The sequence below is a fragment of the Cygnus olor genome, chromosome 16, assembly GCF_009769625.2.
Source record: "Cygnus olor isolate bCygOlo1 chromosome 16, bCygOlo1.pri.v2, whole genome shotgun sequence".
NCBI lineage: Eukaryota > Metazoa > Chordata > Aves > Anseriformes > Anatidae > Cygnus > Cygnus olor.
This window is the reverse complement of record NC_049184.1, coordinates 1,789,343-1,805,237: the sequence shown is the minus strand read 5'-3', so window position 1 is coordinate 1,805,237 and position 15,895 is coordinate 1,789,343. Positions and strand designations below refer to the sequence as shown.

The window sequence follows — 15,895 nt, the reverse complement described above, 5'->3', positions numbered from 1 at the left end:
CAGCACGGGGCACTCGGGGCGCACGGGTCGGGGGTGCGGAGCGCGGCTGGGGAGGGATGGAGGGAAGGAGGGATGGAGGGAGAGAGGGATGGAGGGAGGGATAAAGGGATGGAGGGAGGGATAAAGGGATGGAGGGAGGGATAAAGGGAGGGATGGAGAGAAGGAGGGAGGGATGGAGGGAGGGACGGGACGGGTTTCGGAATCCAGAAAAGGGGCAGGGCGACCCCAGCCGGGGGCTGTGCGAAACCAGCCGGGGGAGGTCCGAAAGGGTCGGGCTGGGGGCTGGGGGGTGCCTCCCGCCCCCCCAGGCTCTGCCCCGGCAGCCGCGCAGATCCGGGGGGAGCTGCCCCAGGGGCGCGACGAGGAGCCGGGCTGCCCCCCTCCAGGTGCTCATTAGCGGCGGTCCGGCCCCCTCATTAATTAACCGTGGTCAAAGCCGCTAATTAGCTGCGGCCGGAGCTGGGGCGGGGAGCGCTGGCGGCCATGGGGGGCACCGGCACGGGATTGGGATTGGGATTCGGACTGGGGTTGCGGGATGGGGCAGCGGCAGGGCACGGCCGTGCTGCTCGTCCTGCTCATCGCCCTGGGTAAGGCTGCGACCCCCGGCGGGTGGTGGGTGCTGCCCCGGCTGGGGTTTGGGTGCTGGAGCCGGGGAGGTGCTGCCCGGGCTGGGTTTGGGGGCTCTGGGCAGGGGCAGTGTCCCGTGCTGGTGTGTGGGGTGTGCAGGGGGAGGTGCTGGTGGGGGTCCCCTGCCTCTTGTCCGTGTCGTTGTCCTGTGCCTTTTCTCTGGGGGTTCCTCGCAGGCTGTGCCCCCATGTTCCTGTCCTCAGCTAGAGCAGGGCAGGCAGGGAGGGAGGCACCCAGGCTGCCCCCCACATCATCTCTCTGACAACCCCCCCCCCCCCCCCCTCCAAACTGGCAGGGCTGGGAAACAAGCAATGGGTGTGTGGTTTGCATGCATCCCGCTCAGAACGGGGAGCTTGCCCTGCCCTGGTGGCCCAGGGCTGCCCGCGTTGCCCCAGGAAGAAGGTGGGCACTGTCCCCAAAGGTCTCTGAGCTTGTTCTGTCCCCTCGGTGGCTGGCAGGGCACCGGGTGCTGGGCACCACGTGCACGGATGTCTACCGAGGCTTCTCGGACTGTGTCCTGAAACTGGGGGAGAACATGGCCACATACGAGGAGGAGGAGAGCATCGAGCCCCAGGGGCTGCACCGGGTCTGTGGGTGAGTACGGCCCCATGCCGGGACCCCCTCTGTGTCCCACCCTGTGGGGAAGGTCTCTGGGGGGGGTGGGATGGGGCCCCAGACCCTCACAGGCTCCCCACCAGCACTGAGAGGACAGGGACTGGGTGACTGGGGGTGCACATCCAGCACCCCTCCGTGCTGCTGTGTGCCTGGATCCCTCCGTGCACGCACCCTGCCTCCCTCCGACCCCAAACACAGGGAGAGCTCCCTGCATCCATCCACCTCCGGGCAGAGCCTGCATCCCCAGCCCTTAAAAATAGCTCCAGCCCCTAGGACATGCACCGTGACCCCCTGCGGGTGTGGGGCTGGCAGAACTCGACCCGGACCACCAAGTGTTTGGATGGAGGCACCAGGGCCTGGCTGCGGGAGGCAGGCTGCCTCCAGCTAGGTGCTGCAGCCCCGGGCAGGCTCGCTGCCTCCCTCCCTTCCCAACCCATCATCTTTCAGGCTGGAATTGCCACCTGCCCCTGGTATTTTGTGTGACTGCAGTGCTGGGAGGACATTAACTGTAGGAGACCCAGAATAGTAATGAAAGAGGTAAAAGAACCGAGAGCTAACTACCCTCAGTGCTTTCATTTCTAATTATTTGCTTTGGGGATGCGTTCCCCCGACAGAAACCCTGCTGATGGGAAGCTGGCTGTGTCCTGCTCCTTCTTGCCTCCTTCTCCACCGGACAACCTAGCTTAGGATGAAATGCCTCCCTGGGATGCAGTGGGAGGCAGGGCTGAAATGGGAACTGCTTTTTCTAGGCTGTGATGTGTGTGGCTCCTTGGTATCAGAAAATAGCCGTGTGTGTGGCTCAGCATGTGCTTGGGGGGCTGCCGGAGGCGTGATTGCTCTCTGCTGAAACTCACAGCTCCCGCTCAAATGCAGTGTAAGAGGAGGTTTTCAACAGGCTCTGGGGCACTAAATAGGAAAGAACAGGACCTGGGAACTGGGGCTCGGGATGGGACCTTCCTGGACAAGCCGACTCCTTGTGCTGGTCCTGGTGGGCAGGTGGCGGTGCGTGGCAAGCTGGGCTCGCTGTGGCTGGAGGAAAAAGATGAAGTCCCATTTTCCTGCTGGGAAATATTTCTGAGTTATGGCCTTTAACCCCTTCCCTCCTCAGCTGCCACCTGCCTGCCCACGGAAGGCACCGTGCTCCCCTCCCTGGGAGCATGGGTCAGGGATGGAGATGGGGATGAGAGGCGGCGTGGTGTCGCCACCTCGGATCTGCGTGCGCGGTGCTTCCCTGCCCGACCGCAGCCTGACCAGATGGAGGCTGTGAAGGGTGAAGGACTGGGGACTGCGATCCCTGCTGAAAGCAGAAGCAGGCTGGAGCTGCTTCTCCCAGCCACGTTTTGCCCAAATATTTAAGCCAGGCTAAACCCTCTCCTGGCAGAGCTGCCTGCTGCCGGCCCGGGGCAGCAGCAGCAGGTCAGGAGCGAACGCGAGGGGTTGCCTGGATTGGCACCGGGCTCTCATTATCTCGGGATATTTATTCTGCCACAGTGACTCTGTTTAATGAACTCGATCACAGCTGGTGTTTTGATGTAAGCCTGGTAAGAAAACTAAATAAAGGAAGTGCTCCTGCCTGCCTGGACAAAGGTGTCATCTCCAGCACGGGGTGCCGAGACCGAAACAAGCTGCCCCTTCCCGCGCAGGGTCTGTTCGGCTCCCGTCCATCCCAAAGGACCCCGCAGCGAGCTGGTGGCCCAGTGGGGGCAGAGCAATTGCTCTCCTCATTGGAAGAAGTCACGGGGGAAGGTTAGCAGCAAGCAGGCTCAGAGCCTTGTCTGTCCCTTGGCAAAATCCTTGTTGAGGAGGGAAACTGCGACTTCAAACCACGCTGGGTGATCTGTGCCAGGTCGGCAGTGCTGGGGTCTTGACTGCAGGTGCTGCAGGTCCCTGGGGGCTGCAATCGCCCTCGCTAACAAACCTGATTCAGGAGGAGTTGCCAGGCTTGCTTCTCTGGAGGAGAGGAGGGTCCATAGCGTTTGGAGACTTCCAGACTCCAGCTGGTTTGTTTTGTGGGTTTGTGTCTCCGAAGCGGGGACCTTGCCTGCGAATCCAGCTGCGCTGGGACGTGGCCGTGCTGCCGTGCACGCTGCAGCCTCCCAGGCTGTTGGTCCCCTCCCTGCCAGATTGCCGCAGTCACAGCAGCCGTTGGGTAGTCAGGAACTGAGCCTAACGCTCCACGAGCCTCAAACACTCAGCAGCCACCCCCCAAAAAAACCCAAACAGAACCCAGGCAGGGGGAGCCGCTTCTGGTCCCTCCCGGAGCAGGGCAGGGAGACGTGGCTCAGCCTGGTGCCTGCTGTCCTTGCCTGCGGGCAGCTGCAGGGCAGGGAGCTCACTGGAAACAGCTCAAAAGCAGCTTCTCCACCACCTCCCTGTTTCTTTGTCAATGGTAAGAGGGAGATCTGGGGAAGGAGAAAGCCCTGAGAGATCTGGATAGAAGCAGCGGGGTCGGTTCTGGAGGCTGCTGGCACCCGCTGCACCTTTTCTAGACCCGTGCCTATTTTGTGTTTCTGTTTCTGGAGCTCCTCAGAAGTCTCTTGCCATTGAATGGCTTCTGTTTGTGCAGGATAATACTGAGATAAATAGAGGTGTCTAATGAGAACACAGTTCCCCAGCCTCTGCTGATATGTTATTTATAAATCCACAAGAGGCTGCAGGAGCCGTTGTTCTCCTCTCCGTGTCTGTGTTTTGCCCCGAATCAGCCTGAAGAAAGCCATAAATTAAGTGTGCTGGGCCTTTGACCGCAGTTTCAGATGTTCAGGGTGCTCAGTGCTGAAAGGAAACACATTGATGAAAAATAATGGATTTTACTGACTTGCAAGGGGGAAAAAAAATAATAACTTCAGTGATGTTTGGAATTTTAGCCAAGATGCTCTGAGAGACTGCAGCGGGAATGGGTAACGGTGTGGGGAAGGAGAAAGAGCAGTGGAGGGCTGTAGGGCCAGGCTCTTCGCGTGGCTCCTGGCGAGCTGTTCTCACCCCGCAGCTGGACAGTTCCTCCAAAAATCTGACGCTGCAGCTGCTTGCAGGGCCAGCACAGGGCAGCGGGGCTCTGCCTGGCTCTTTGGCCTCCACAGACAAAGGGACTGACGGTGATGTCTCTGGGCTGCAGGTACTGGGATGAATTTCACATCTGTGCCCTGACGGTGCTCTGGGAGTGCCAGAAGGAAGCGGCGGCTGTCTGGGAGATGCTGAGGAGGGAGGCCCAAAAGGTCAAGTTTCGAGGCAGCTTGTTTGACCTCTGCAGCCCCAGCACGGCCCAGAGCTCTGCCTGGACCCAGGTTCCCAAAGCTTCTGTCCTCGGCATCCCCCTCATCGTCACTTGGCTGAACTCAGGACCCGCAGCTCTGTAAGTACCGCAACAGAGGTGGGGGCAGTGCGTCGTGGCACCTTTCTGATCACTTTCTTCTCCAAACCCTTGAGGACTGCGGGGCGTGGTGCTCAGTGAACGCTCAGCGCTGTCCCGTATCTGAGACATGGAGGAGCCCGGCAGCATCTTGTGGGTTTTGTTGTTCCTCTGTAATTTGGGATAATGCTTGTCCCCTTTTGCCTCAAGGCACAGGCATGGCTCTGGCTGCCTGCAGAATTTGTGGACTGTACACGTGGGATGGAGGACTTGGGGAAAAATGGGAAATTGCCTGTGAACACTGAAATTCTCTGGTTGTGAACACTGAATTCTTCTGCACTCTTCTATGGATGGAAACCTGTGAGTGTAGCTGTCTGTTTCCACCAGATCAACTCCTCAGATTTTTTTGACTTAGGCACTGAAAATTAGATGGGAATTTTCACACTGGTATTTGTGAGGTGCTGGGGATGGTGTATGTCCTGCCAAAAGCATAGCGGTACTGGCCATCTGTCTTTGAGGACACTTTGAAAACCCACTGAAGAACAATCACAGGTGCATGACTTCTTCACTAGCACACATCTGGACTCCTGAGTAACTCCTGTGTTATGTGTAAATCCCTTTTCTAAGGAAACAGAAAGGAAAAAATACTTGTGAGGAAAAGGGATGCCAAGCTACCTTTTAAAAAAAAAAATATATAAAATTATTTATGGCAACTCTTTTGCTTTACAGCTTTTCCCAATGGTACCTGTAAGCAGCTCTGTGGGTAACTGTGTGTAATTCCAGAGAATTAAATTTTGTTGTAGAGGCTGAGGCTCTTTGTCCTGCATCTTGTTTGAAAGCAGTGTCTTCTAGCTTCCTTTGCGGCTTTGGTACAAGCATAAAAAGTATTTTCGACAGAGGGGTGCTTGCGTGTGACTCCTGGGTGTGCTATAAAAACTCAGATACTGGGCAGTATGAGGTAGCTGTGCTTTAAGGATGCTGATGAAGCTCTGTGCCCTGCCTTACTGCACAGGGTCACGGGAGCTGGAGACACAGCATGGGCCTGTTCCTGTGAAGGTCTGGGGCCAGCCCCTCGCTAAGAAGAGCACCGTGAGCCTTGCTGGGTCTTCCTGCTGCTCCAGTGTGCTCCCCATGTGGTGCTGCTGCTCCTGGATGGGGAAAGAGCTGGTTTCATCATGCCCTAAATTAGGGCTCAACAGCTGGATGTGGCTGTGAACTACATGTTCTAATTACGGGACCCAGCTGTCTTTCATCAGATCTGAATTGTCCATGTTTAACTAACAGGGTATTTCAGTCTGACTTCCCTAAGTACATCACTTTGGCTGTTTGCACAGACTGGCCACTTATCAAGGCACTTGTGGTGTTTTCAGTAAGGGAACAGTGGTTCAGGGCTCTTTAATGACAGCTCACATTCCTCTCCTGGCACGCCTGTGCTCTCTTACCTGCTCTATCACCTATCCTTCAGCTCCAGGAGGGAAGGAATGGATGGAGGCACATTCCAAGTTGTAAGTTGGTGAGGAGCAGCCGGTGTTCAGACAGCACTTCAGTGCAAGGTTAAACAGGCTTTCTGCAGCCACCACTTATGTACTGAGCATTGCTGGCACAAAGCCTGACGATACGCGGGGGAGAAAGGCTAAACCAGAGCACTGCAGAGCCTGGACTGAACCACTCGGCTGTTTTGGTTTCCTTTCTATTCTGCTCCAGCAGTGTATGTTGCTTGATCCAGTCTCCCCTTCCCCCATTACCTTTCTTCCAGCCTGTTGTTTGCAGCAGGGGAAAGCTGAGGAGGTGAGTATTGCATGCAGCCAAGGCTGGAGTCTTTTGAATCCAGAAACTGCACCTGATTCATCTTTAGGGAAACAAATAAGCCCCTCATAATTACCCTTCCTTAACTTCTCTTTGAATTTGGCATCTTCTCTTAAAATTTTGTACTTTTAAATGGCTTTGGAGGGGGGAAAAATGTAGAAGTTGCAGCAGAGATCTCCAAGAACCCAGAGACCTTTTTGCAAACCTTGGGTGCAGATAGCTAGTTGATACTATCACTGTCTCTAAGAAGAGCAGGTGTTGGGGAAAATCTTCCCTGAAAGCAAATCCAACTCCATTGCACACACACAAAAAAGAAAATTCATTAAGAAACAAAGACCATCTGCCACCATTCAGGTATGGAGCAGCAGAATTTTTTAAAGCCAAAGGTGCTGCGGAGACCTGACAATGCACACAAGTGATAATTAGGTTTCACAATATGGGAGTGATGAATTTCAGAGGTTTTCTCCTCAACTAGTATTTAATTTTTTGCAGAACTTCCCCTATGACTAGGACAGCTACGGTAGATTTCCTTTATAAAATAAAAAGCACTGTACAGATTGATCCCTCAAAGGGAGCCTGCTTAAAGAAAGCACCTCTAATCCTACAGCATGCTTCATGCTAGTGCAGCGTGCTGGATGTCCCACAGCCTTGGTGTTGGATCCAGGTTTGGCAAGTCGTCTTGTGTCCTTGCTCTACCCAAGTGTCCCCAGATACAAAGCTGCACTGAAACTTCGGATCCCCCTGCAAGGAAGTCTCTGAAAAGCAGTCGAAGCATATCTTATGCATACAGAAAGTAAGGAGGTAAGTGTGTTCCTTGGTCTAAAGTCTTCATCCCTGTTCCTCCAGGGGAACAAAGCTAGCACCTCTTTAACACAGTCTCACAGCAACCCTGGGATCTGCTGTCCGTTCCCCTTTAAAAAATGGGACTAATGTGACTTCTCTCCTCTCCTTTATGTATGCTCACTTATATTCATTCACCCAGTCCTCTGTTCCACAGTTGCCTGGAGATCATCCCTAAGGAACACTGGGATTTGGTGTGGTATTCAGCCTTGAATTAAACCTGCAAACCTTCCCTGCGCAGGGCTGGGACGTTCCTTCTCAATACTAACAACAAAAAGCAGGAGAGGACAAAATGACCCTGAAAGAGTCTTAAAATACAACTGATGAGAGCGAGCCAGTGTTCGGCAGCCCCGAGGCAGAGCATGCTCTGTGCTGTGTGCTGTGATCGTTCACATGGATCTCGTTTCTGAAGGAGATACTGGCACCTACTGGAAGACCAAGCACCAGTTTATTTATGTCTGGGCTGAATGTGACTGGAAGGAAGGCAAGTATCCTCATATGGGAGAAACCAGCAGGTTTTAAGGAGGGACAAAGTGTCTTGCTGAGTTCACAGCAGAGTTAGAGGGGAAGCAGTAGGAAATGGCCTCGGGGTGTCCCTCCAGAAAGTTTTGGCTCTTGCACAGAAAAACTTGTGTAAACTTTTTCCTCTGAAAAACTGCTGCTGTACTTATGATGGGACTAAAACTGGGCTTAAAGGGGGTTTGGTTAGCAATAGGTACTAGTGAAATCTCAGACTACAAAAAGTTCTGTCTAAACACATACAGCCATCAATCCTTCCTTCTCTGCAGCAACCCCCCAAAATACTTAAAATGTCAGAATTTCACCCTGTCTGAATCCATAGTATCTGGATAGTAGAGCACAAATTGAAATAGTTTCTCACCAGTAATAAAAGTCAAAAGAGCAACTTCAAAGAGAGTTTATCAACCTCAAATCATCCCATCAACTCTCAACAAACTAAAGTAGCAAATAATTTACACAAATTGGCATTTACAAACATTGACATACAAAGGAAAGTTACTGCAGCAAGATGCTGCACAGGAGAACAATCTTTCTTTAGGACTTGCTTTGCCCTCTTCTGGGATCTCACAAACAAAACACCCCTTAGCAGACAGCATGCAGGATGCAGGTCTGCCCTTTAGCTGTAAGGTTTTTGTTTGTGGTGGCCCAACAGGTGAGGTTTTTGAAGCATCTCTAACTGACGGTGCATCCTATCACTTTGAGAACCAAGTAGCGGTTTCTTACTTGAATAAATGGTACCCCAATCAGGCTAGCTCTGCTGCCAGATTTTTGAAGCCTGACAGGAAGACCCAGGCAACTGGGAATGGTAGTGTGGCTCTAGAAACTTTTCCAGATTTCCCCTAAAACAGCTCCAGCCCAGGACTAAGCATGTGGAGGTCCTGGGCTGCTGACACGCTTCCTGAAGCGAGCGTTATGCTGCCTGATTTCCCAAGACACTTCTGTTGCCACAATACAGACATTCATGGTATTTCTTGAAGTGCTTAGCTTCCCAGTAACACACTCACAGCAACATAATACTTTTATTATTACAAAAGACTTCTTCAGCAAACTGCTGTCCGACATCTCTATGCATTAAACATGGAAACAGCAAACAAACCCATCTAAGATTATAGGTTATTTAGGGTCTCAGCTGGTGATTCACATTAAGTACAGTTATGTTCTTTTTCCCCCGCCCATTCACTTCCTTGACTTCTTTCCAACCAAAGCACATGTGAATTACAACCTGGTAGCAGCAGCTCCTGGCCCCACTGCTCACTGTGCCAGCTCCTGCAAGATGAGCTGACCGCTGCAATACCCATACAGGGACCTCTCACGTTTGCTTAATTCCAGGTGCTCCTCAGGCATGAAGATTTGCTACTTGGTTTTTAACAGTCTCATGAATGAAGAGCTTAAGAGCACACTTGCCATACAGTCATTAATGCTTTGTGTTAATAAAATAAACATCTGCTCCTCCCTGTTGTCTGATGATGACAGAGGAGATGCTCACACTCACGCAGTCACCAAGATCTTAAAAAAAAAAAAGAAAAGTCTAAACAGACCTGCTGTGCTTCTTCAGTGATGACTTTCAGGCATTAGATGTACTTGTGCTGGAAACAATGATGCAATGCAGCATGTTGTTGCCAGAGCAAGTTTATACGTTGGACTTGGGAGCAGAATTCAGTGGGATTTCTCTGAGTTCTATCCTCATGCAGAGGTATTCCCCAATTGCAGCCATGAGCGCTGTGCAGACGATGTGCACCAGCCACCATGTCAGAGTTGAGGGAAAGTGCGAGTTATAAATCCAGCAGCCCAGAAGATGGAAGAAGTGAACTGTGACTGTGAAATCCAGGCACTGCTTTCCTCTTCGGATGAAGTACAGCAACCCCAGAGCACTGCAAAGTAAACACAGAGATGAATAAACACATTGCACTGTGCCTGTGGAAAAGGGGATATGGCAAGATCTATTAGGAATTGTTGGTGCTAGTTATCAAGATGTTTTAGGACTTCTTAACTGTTTTAAGGATAGGTTGTCCCTCACCTTGCTCACAGGCGCTGTAGCAAGATTTAAATGGCTTACAGCATTTTAATTATATGATGGCAGGCAAATGAGTTTTTAGTTTAAAAATTCCTGCCTGGCTCTCTGCACTATCTCCCCCAGTAATCTCTGCCTAGTGGCAGGCACAAAGTACAGTACAGTTTACAGATCAGTGTTTGCTGACACTCATTAATTCTAATGTTCAGTAAAATCTCTCACGGGAGCAAGACTCATTTTTGGACTGGGAAACTGAGGCAGTAAAGAGAAATGACTTATCCGGGATCAGGGTAAGTCACCTTCAGAGCCAGCAGTTCCCAGCTGGCCTCCTCTCCAGACCAGAGGGACAGGGAATAACCTGACCTCAACAGACGTGCTCGACCAGGCACTGGGCTTCCAGGAGGTGTTGTGAGAGAGGCAGTGGTCACGCTGAATTCTCACAAAGTTCAACGTTATGAAAGAGTAAGCACAAGACACCGGAACCGTTGGAATAACAGGAGTGCTACATGTTCTAGCTATTTGCTGACTTACCAGGTGAGTGCATTGAGGATGAAAGCCATCATGGAGAGCCTCCCAGGTGGGGTTGAGAAGCCTAAAATCTGCACAGCATTATTAGTAAGAAACCACAGCACACATCACAGCCAACCTCACCCCACAGCTAGCCACACAGGCACTGCCCTGCGCCCACTACGCTCCGTAAGAAGGGCCGGGGTGGTGACAGCATCCCTCCCACCAGCCCTGCCGGGGGTGCCTCCACAAAAACCACACCTCTGCCTCACCCCGGGGCACTGCCAGCTGTGGGGGCGCGTACCCCAACACCGGGGTACGACACAACACAGGGGGTGCGCTGTACCCCAACACTGGGGTAGAGCACACTGTGCGGGGGGCTGCCCGCTCTGGGGGTACCCCGCAGGGACCTGACGCCGCCCAGAGCCCCGGCCGACTCTGGTTCCCCTCTGGGGGCTCCTACGAAGCACCCCCAGGCCCGGGACCCCCACACGGAGCTCGGTTTCCCCAGGGGGGCAGCCCCTGCCCGGCTCCGGGCCCGTCTCCACGCCGCCCCTCCTCACCTCGTCGCTGAAGACTTGGTGCAGGGAGGGCCGGGTGCTGCCGAGGGCGCCGAGGAGGGCGAGCCAGAGGCCGAGCGAGCTGTAGTAGCCGGCCTGCAGCAGCACCATCTGCGCCACGATCAGCGCCGGGTCCCACACGTAGCTGCGGAACTGCGCCGCCATCTCACGGCGGATGGGGCCGCGGGGCGGCGGGGGGCAGCGCCCCGCAGCGGCCGGGAGGACCCGGCGATGGGGGCCCGGGGCGCGTTGCGAGCCGGCAGCCCTGTGGGCTTCTTTTCCAGCCTTGTGGTGTCTCCTTTGCCTTGTGGGCCCTGGTCAAGCGGCGTTAAGGCGTGGAAGGAGCGCTGCCCAGCGGCGTTCATTTCCATCTCTCTCCCACCGCCCGTGGGGTCCCAGCCCGCTGCCCTTCCGTCCCTACTTTAGCATTTGGCATAGAGCACCAGATGTGTGCTCGGGCAACAGCTTTGTGTCTCAAGGCTGCCCATGTGTAGGGCTCGGCTTGTTTTTTGCGAGGGTATCTACTGTTACACAGTGTTTTCTTCTTTGTATGCCTCACACAAGGGGCAGGTGCCGGAGTCCCTCCTGCTCTGCTGTGCCCGCTCTGTGACCTGCTTCTGGCTGCTGAAGCTCATTTTTGGGGCCTGAACGACCTTCCCTGCCCACATGGCTCCTGACATGAGAGCCATCGCTGCCTGCACACCCATGTCCCCAAGGCTTCGGGACAGCGGAGCCATCCAGAGGTAAGATTTCAGTGGAGAAGGGCAAGGGGCAGCCACAGAGCTCTCAGTGGCTGCAAAAGAGAGGAGGAGGCTGAAGGAGGAAGGCAGCTTCATGGCAGGCGGTGGGCGAGCATCAGTCGTGGGCGTGGAATATTTCTGGCTATGGGAACTCAGATTACAATCTCTGGTATTCTCTTGTGACGTTTTTTCCACTTCCCAGTAAGGGAAGTTCCACATGCTGCTTTGCTGCGTGTTTCTCCTTGTTCTGTGGATGTCACTGTGCCGATGCACGTTTGACATGTTTCCCTCCCTGTTCCCGGACCTGTTGCTCCTAGGAAGGATTATGCAAGGCTGCACGCTGCGGATGTGGGCCATGACTGCTGAGTTTTCACGTGGGCCTTCAGAGAATTTGTCTCTGCTGAAACTTACCAACCTTAGCGAGTGTAAAAGTGAACATGGGAAAATCCCAGGCCCTGTCAAAGCTGCCTGCTGGCAGCACATTGCCGAGCATGAATTGTGAGGCTCAACACATCCTCTGGTAGTTCTTGGTAGAAACTGGTTTCCTTTCCTGAAGTGTGCTGCGCTTGCCTCTCTGAGATGTGCAAGCCATCACATAGATACTAACTTTCACTTCCCTGGTTCCTTTTTAAGCTTTGTAGGACTAAATTTCCTTTGCCAGCAAAAATTCTGGTTGTTTCGTCAGAGCTGACTAAAACTCCACGCTTGTGTAACAGAAGTCCTGGCAGGGCTGTTGGTGTAATTGCTGAGTATCTTTCCACAGCCTCAGTCATCAGCAACAATATTTCTGCTTTATCCGATAGCCCCTGGGATCACACGATACGAGATAGTGTTTTGAGAGGTACCTGCTTGAATTCCTTCCAGATTTGAGTGTCCTCCCTGCTTGGTTGCTGCCCCATAATTGAAGCTGTCAGTGTGGCAGCAGTCACGTCAGACACGCGAGTTTGGATTCCCTTCTGCCCTGCAGGGGGAACAGTCGCATGCAAAGGCAGCGAGGTGTTGCGGCACGAAGCTCTGCGCTCAGTCCTGGGGGTCAGCTGCAGCCCATCTCGCGAGATCCTGGCTGGCATGGTGATGGCACGCTGTGTGGTTGTGTTTGTTCATCTCCCGAGTCCAGCTCTTCCTCCTCCCCAAGCTGTCCCTGCTTACAGGGCCATGTCCTCCTCCTGAAAGAGAAGATCTCACCAAGGGGAGCCTCGCTTTGCACCTCTTCTCTGCGGGAAGGGTTAAAGTGGACCTGGAAAGGAAAAGTTTGGGGGAAATAAGTGCATTTTCAATTTTCATTTTCTTCTTCTTAGATGAAACGAAAGTCGCACACAGCTGTGGAGGAAAGATGTGTTAAGGGGGAAAGGGATGTCGAAGCACAGAGGTTATGCTTTCTAGCTTACCACAGTACATGTTGCTTGCCTGGCTTCTGATTAGAATGTCCTTTTCTAACCAGCTGACTGTTTTGCGTGTGACACCTGTGTGTCATGAAGAGCAGCAGGTGGAAGAAGAAATGGCGATATGCCCAGGATACAGCAGATACCCTGAGAATGTACTCGGATCACATGTAACTTCTCTATCAGGGGGATGGAATAAGAATGCCCTATTTAGCCAGGGATTCTTTCCATAAGAAACGGCTGTATAGGACAGTATTGTTTTGCCTCCTCAGGAATCATGTCCTAGAACAGGAAGTTATTTGTTTAGATCATCTACATTTTACTAACTGACGTACAAAGGGCAGTGCTGCTATCTGAACTGATCTTTGTTGGGGTTCATTTACCCCTTGGAAGGTAGGATGTTTTTTAAACTCTACCTAAGGTTTCTCAGTGCTTGAGAAAAATATCTTTTCCTGCCCAGTGCAGTAGCATTTGTGATCTAGAATTGTCTAAGATGGCTCAGCATATGGCCTCAGGATTATCTAGACGTTTCTTCATATGTCGTATAAAAATGCAATTCCCCTCTCTCCAAATGTAGTTGGACACTGCATTCTACTTCCAGCATGTTTGTGTCATGTATTGGGAACTGGCAGGCATTTATGTTTATTTTCAGTGTAAGAGTTAGTTAACTGCTCACTAAGGAACACGGGGTTAGGAACAATTGTGGCTCGCCTACGTTATTTCTCTGCCAACTAATTTTAAATGGAGAAGGGAACTGATACACCTTGAATGTGAGCATTCACTGCCTGGAACAAATATGAGGCTTGGCGTGTGTTTTTTTTTTCTTTTTTTTTTTTTTTCCTTCTGCTTCCCTCACTTTTAGTGAGGCTTCAGGAGAGTACAGTTCAGTCGAGCATTTTTCTGTCTGGGTCCATTTGTCCTGTCACTCTCGGTGAATGTCATATACCCACGATTTTTCTGCATTGCTCCAGAGAGAGGAGAACGGCAGTGTTTTAAGAAGAGACATTTGAAGGGCAAAATGAAGCAGGCTACTTTATGTCATGGTTTTAAAGAACCGTGTTACGATTTTTGTGGCTGCATTTCCCCTCATATGATTGTTTTTGAGACACTGAAAGTGTTGTGTGTGTGGTAGGGAGGTAGAACTACAGAATGAACTTTGAAAATGTCATCGGTAGAGTTATATAAATTTGTTCTCGAGGTTGGAAAATACATTAGGGTCTAGTTTAATTTTCTCTTCTGTTTTCCAGAAGCCCGAGATTTCTTTCAGGTTATTTGCAGGATTGTGCACACAGATGTGACTGTGACGGATGATGGCGTGGTCCCAGGACCAGGGAGGCAGGCTGGCTCCTGTCCCCTCTGTCAGAGCAGGAATGCCCACCGTGATCGGAACTTCCCTAGGAGGGAAAATGGGGTCTGGTGCCATGCAGAGGGATTTTGTAGTGGACGGATGTGTGTTGAGGGGTATAAAAGCCAGGAGGTGTATTGTGCTTGTTGCAAGAGGAAGTTAACAGGAAAATCAGCACTGTTTGTAGCCACAGTACAGGCAGCTGTCTTCGAAAGCACTTTTGTGGTTGCTGCTTTACCTGGAAAGAGGTGTGGAGGGATCACAGCACACAAACACGGGCCTCATGCAGAGGGTTAGGGAGGAGTACACTGCTTCTGTCCACCTTGTGCTGCTGAGGCTGTCCCTGCCTGACAGATGCTGTCGTAGCAGGGGCCAGCCTTTGCACATTCACCCCATCCCATGTGCTCTTGTTCCTTCCTGCCTTCTGCTGCCCACCTCTGTGGGGTGTCCAGAGCTGGAGGCTGACAAGAGCTGGGCTCCCCGCCACGCCAGGAGTGGCTCTTTGATCAGCTACTCTGCGTGATGAAACAAGGGTAATAAGGAAGGAGAGTGATCCAGCCCCCAGCGCAGAGCCCTCCCTGACGTCCTCAACGGCCTTGGATGCTGAGGTGAACTAGAGGTTTACTGATAAATCGCTGTCCTGAGCACAGAGGGGCAGTTACTACAGGAAACTCCATCCCAGCCTCCAGGCCGGTTCCTGCCCCTACCTGGCTGTGTGCCGTCTTCAGATTTTGTGTTTGCAAGCTCAGAGCAGCGCTCCTTGTCAGTTCATATGGAACCAGCTCCACAGCCAATTCAGGACAGTGCTGCAAGGAGGGTCTCCTGCCAGCAAAGTCACCATGCAGGTACAGTCCTAACACAACACGATGAGACCTCGTGGCCTCAGCTCGCACCCTCCGTATATATTTCTTCCCAAAGGCAGTCGGGAACGCTGCTTCACCTGAGAGATGTCTTTGCTTTGAGGGTCAGCATGTAAACATGGGACAGGGAGGCTACAAGGTCTCATGGGGCAGCACAGGAGCGGTGGAGCGGGCTGAGAACCAGATCTAGCAGAGTTTGGATCCATAAGGGGCTGATGGGGTCATGGCACATGCGCTTTGTAGTCTGGGCATTGCTTCCTCATTAAGAATATATTGTACTCTCTATAAAATAAAATAAAGTGCAATCCAGTCTGACCTGCAGTGTGAACAAGGGACGAAGGGCGTGCCAGTATGGTAGTTCAGCTGCACCCCAGGCTGTTACAGGGCAGGAACTGATGCTGTCAACAAACACAACCAAATACCCATGATCAGGCAAAGTAATTAATGGCAAGAAAAACCTGAAATAGTTAAACTCTGCTGTCGATTTTTTTTTTTTTTAGCTATCTGGGTTTTTTTGCACATGCTGCTTACACAGAAAATAGATGGAGCGGTTTCATTTTCTGTCTTCAAAAAGAACTGCGTGATGTAACACGCCGCCCGATAACCGCAGCGGTGGCAGAGACTCAAACAGAAAGTCCCACTCGGCTTTCTGGAAATGTAACACTGTCACTTGTGGAATGCTGCGAAAACGAGAACAAATACCGTGTGTTTGCTTTCCCCCTCCTTTTCCCTTTCTC

At 52.2% G+C, this 15,895-nt stretch overlaps 2 protein-coding genes across 4 annotated transcripts; one reads left to right on the top strand and one right to left on the bottom strand.

The window, feature by feature from the left end:
* The first annotated feature begins 167 nt into the window (after nucleotides 1–167).
* LOC121078887 (neuritin-like) lies at nucleotides 168–5,267 on the top strand. 2 transcript variants are annotated; one of them, XM_040575541.1, is made up of 4 exons: nucleotides 168–386; nucleotides 1,086–1,221; nucleotides 4,355–4,591; nucleotides 4,666–5,267. In XM_040575541.1, exons 1-4 carry the CDS (start codon nucleotides 173–175, stop codon nucleotides 4,688–4,690), a joined length of 612 nt encoding a protein of 203 aa, XP_040431475.1. In that variant the 5' UTR covers nucleotides 168–172; the 3' UTR covers nucleotides 4,691–5,267. The 2 variants fall into 2 exon arrangements, with proteins under 2 accessions (XP_040431475.1, XP_040431476.1); XM_040575542.1 differs by lacking the exon at nucleotides 168–386 and adding an exon at nucleotides 450–587.
* Nucleotides 4,924–11,047, bottom strand: SYS1 (SYS1 golgi trafficking protein). Of its 2 annotated transcripts, XM_040575545.1 has the most exons (4): nucleotides 10,835–11,047; nucleotides 10,296–10,363; nucleotides 9,464–9,624; nucleotides 4,924–7,718 (listed from the first exon to the last, which is right to left on the bottom strand). In XM_040575545.1, exons 1-4 carry the CDS (start codon nucleotides 10,994–10,996, stop codon nucleotides 7,687–7,689), a joined length of 423 nt encoding a protein of 140 aa, XP_040431479.1. In that variant the 5' UTR covers nucleotides 10,997–11,047; the 3' UTR covers nucleotides 4,924–7,686. The 2 variants fall into 2 exon arrangements, with proteins under 2 accessions (XP_040431479.1, XP_040431478.1); XM_040575544.1 differs by lacking the exon at nucleotides 4,924–7,718 and having other exon boundaries at nucleotides 8,759–9,624; nucleotides 10,835–11,046.
* Between the last annotated feature and the right edge of the window lie 4,848 nt (nucleotides 11,048–15,895).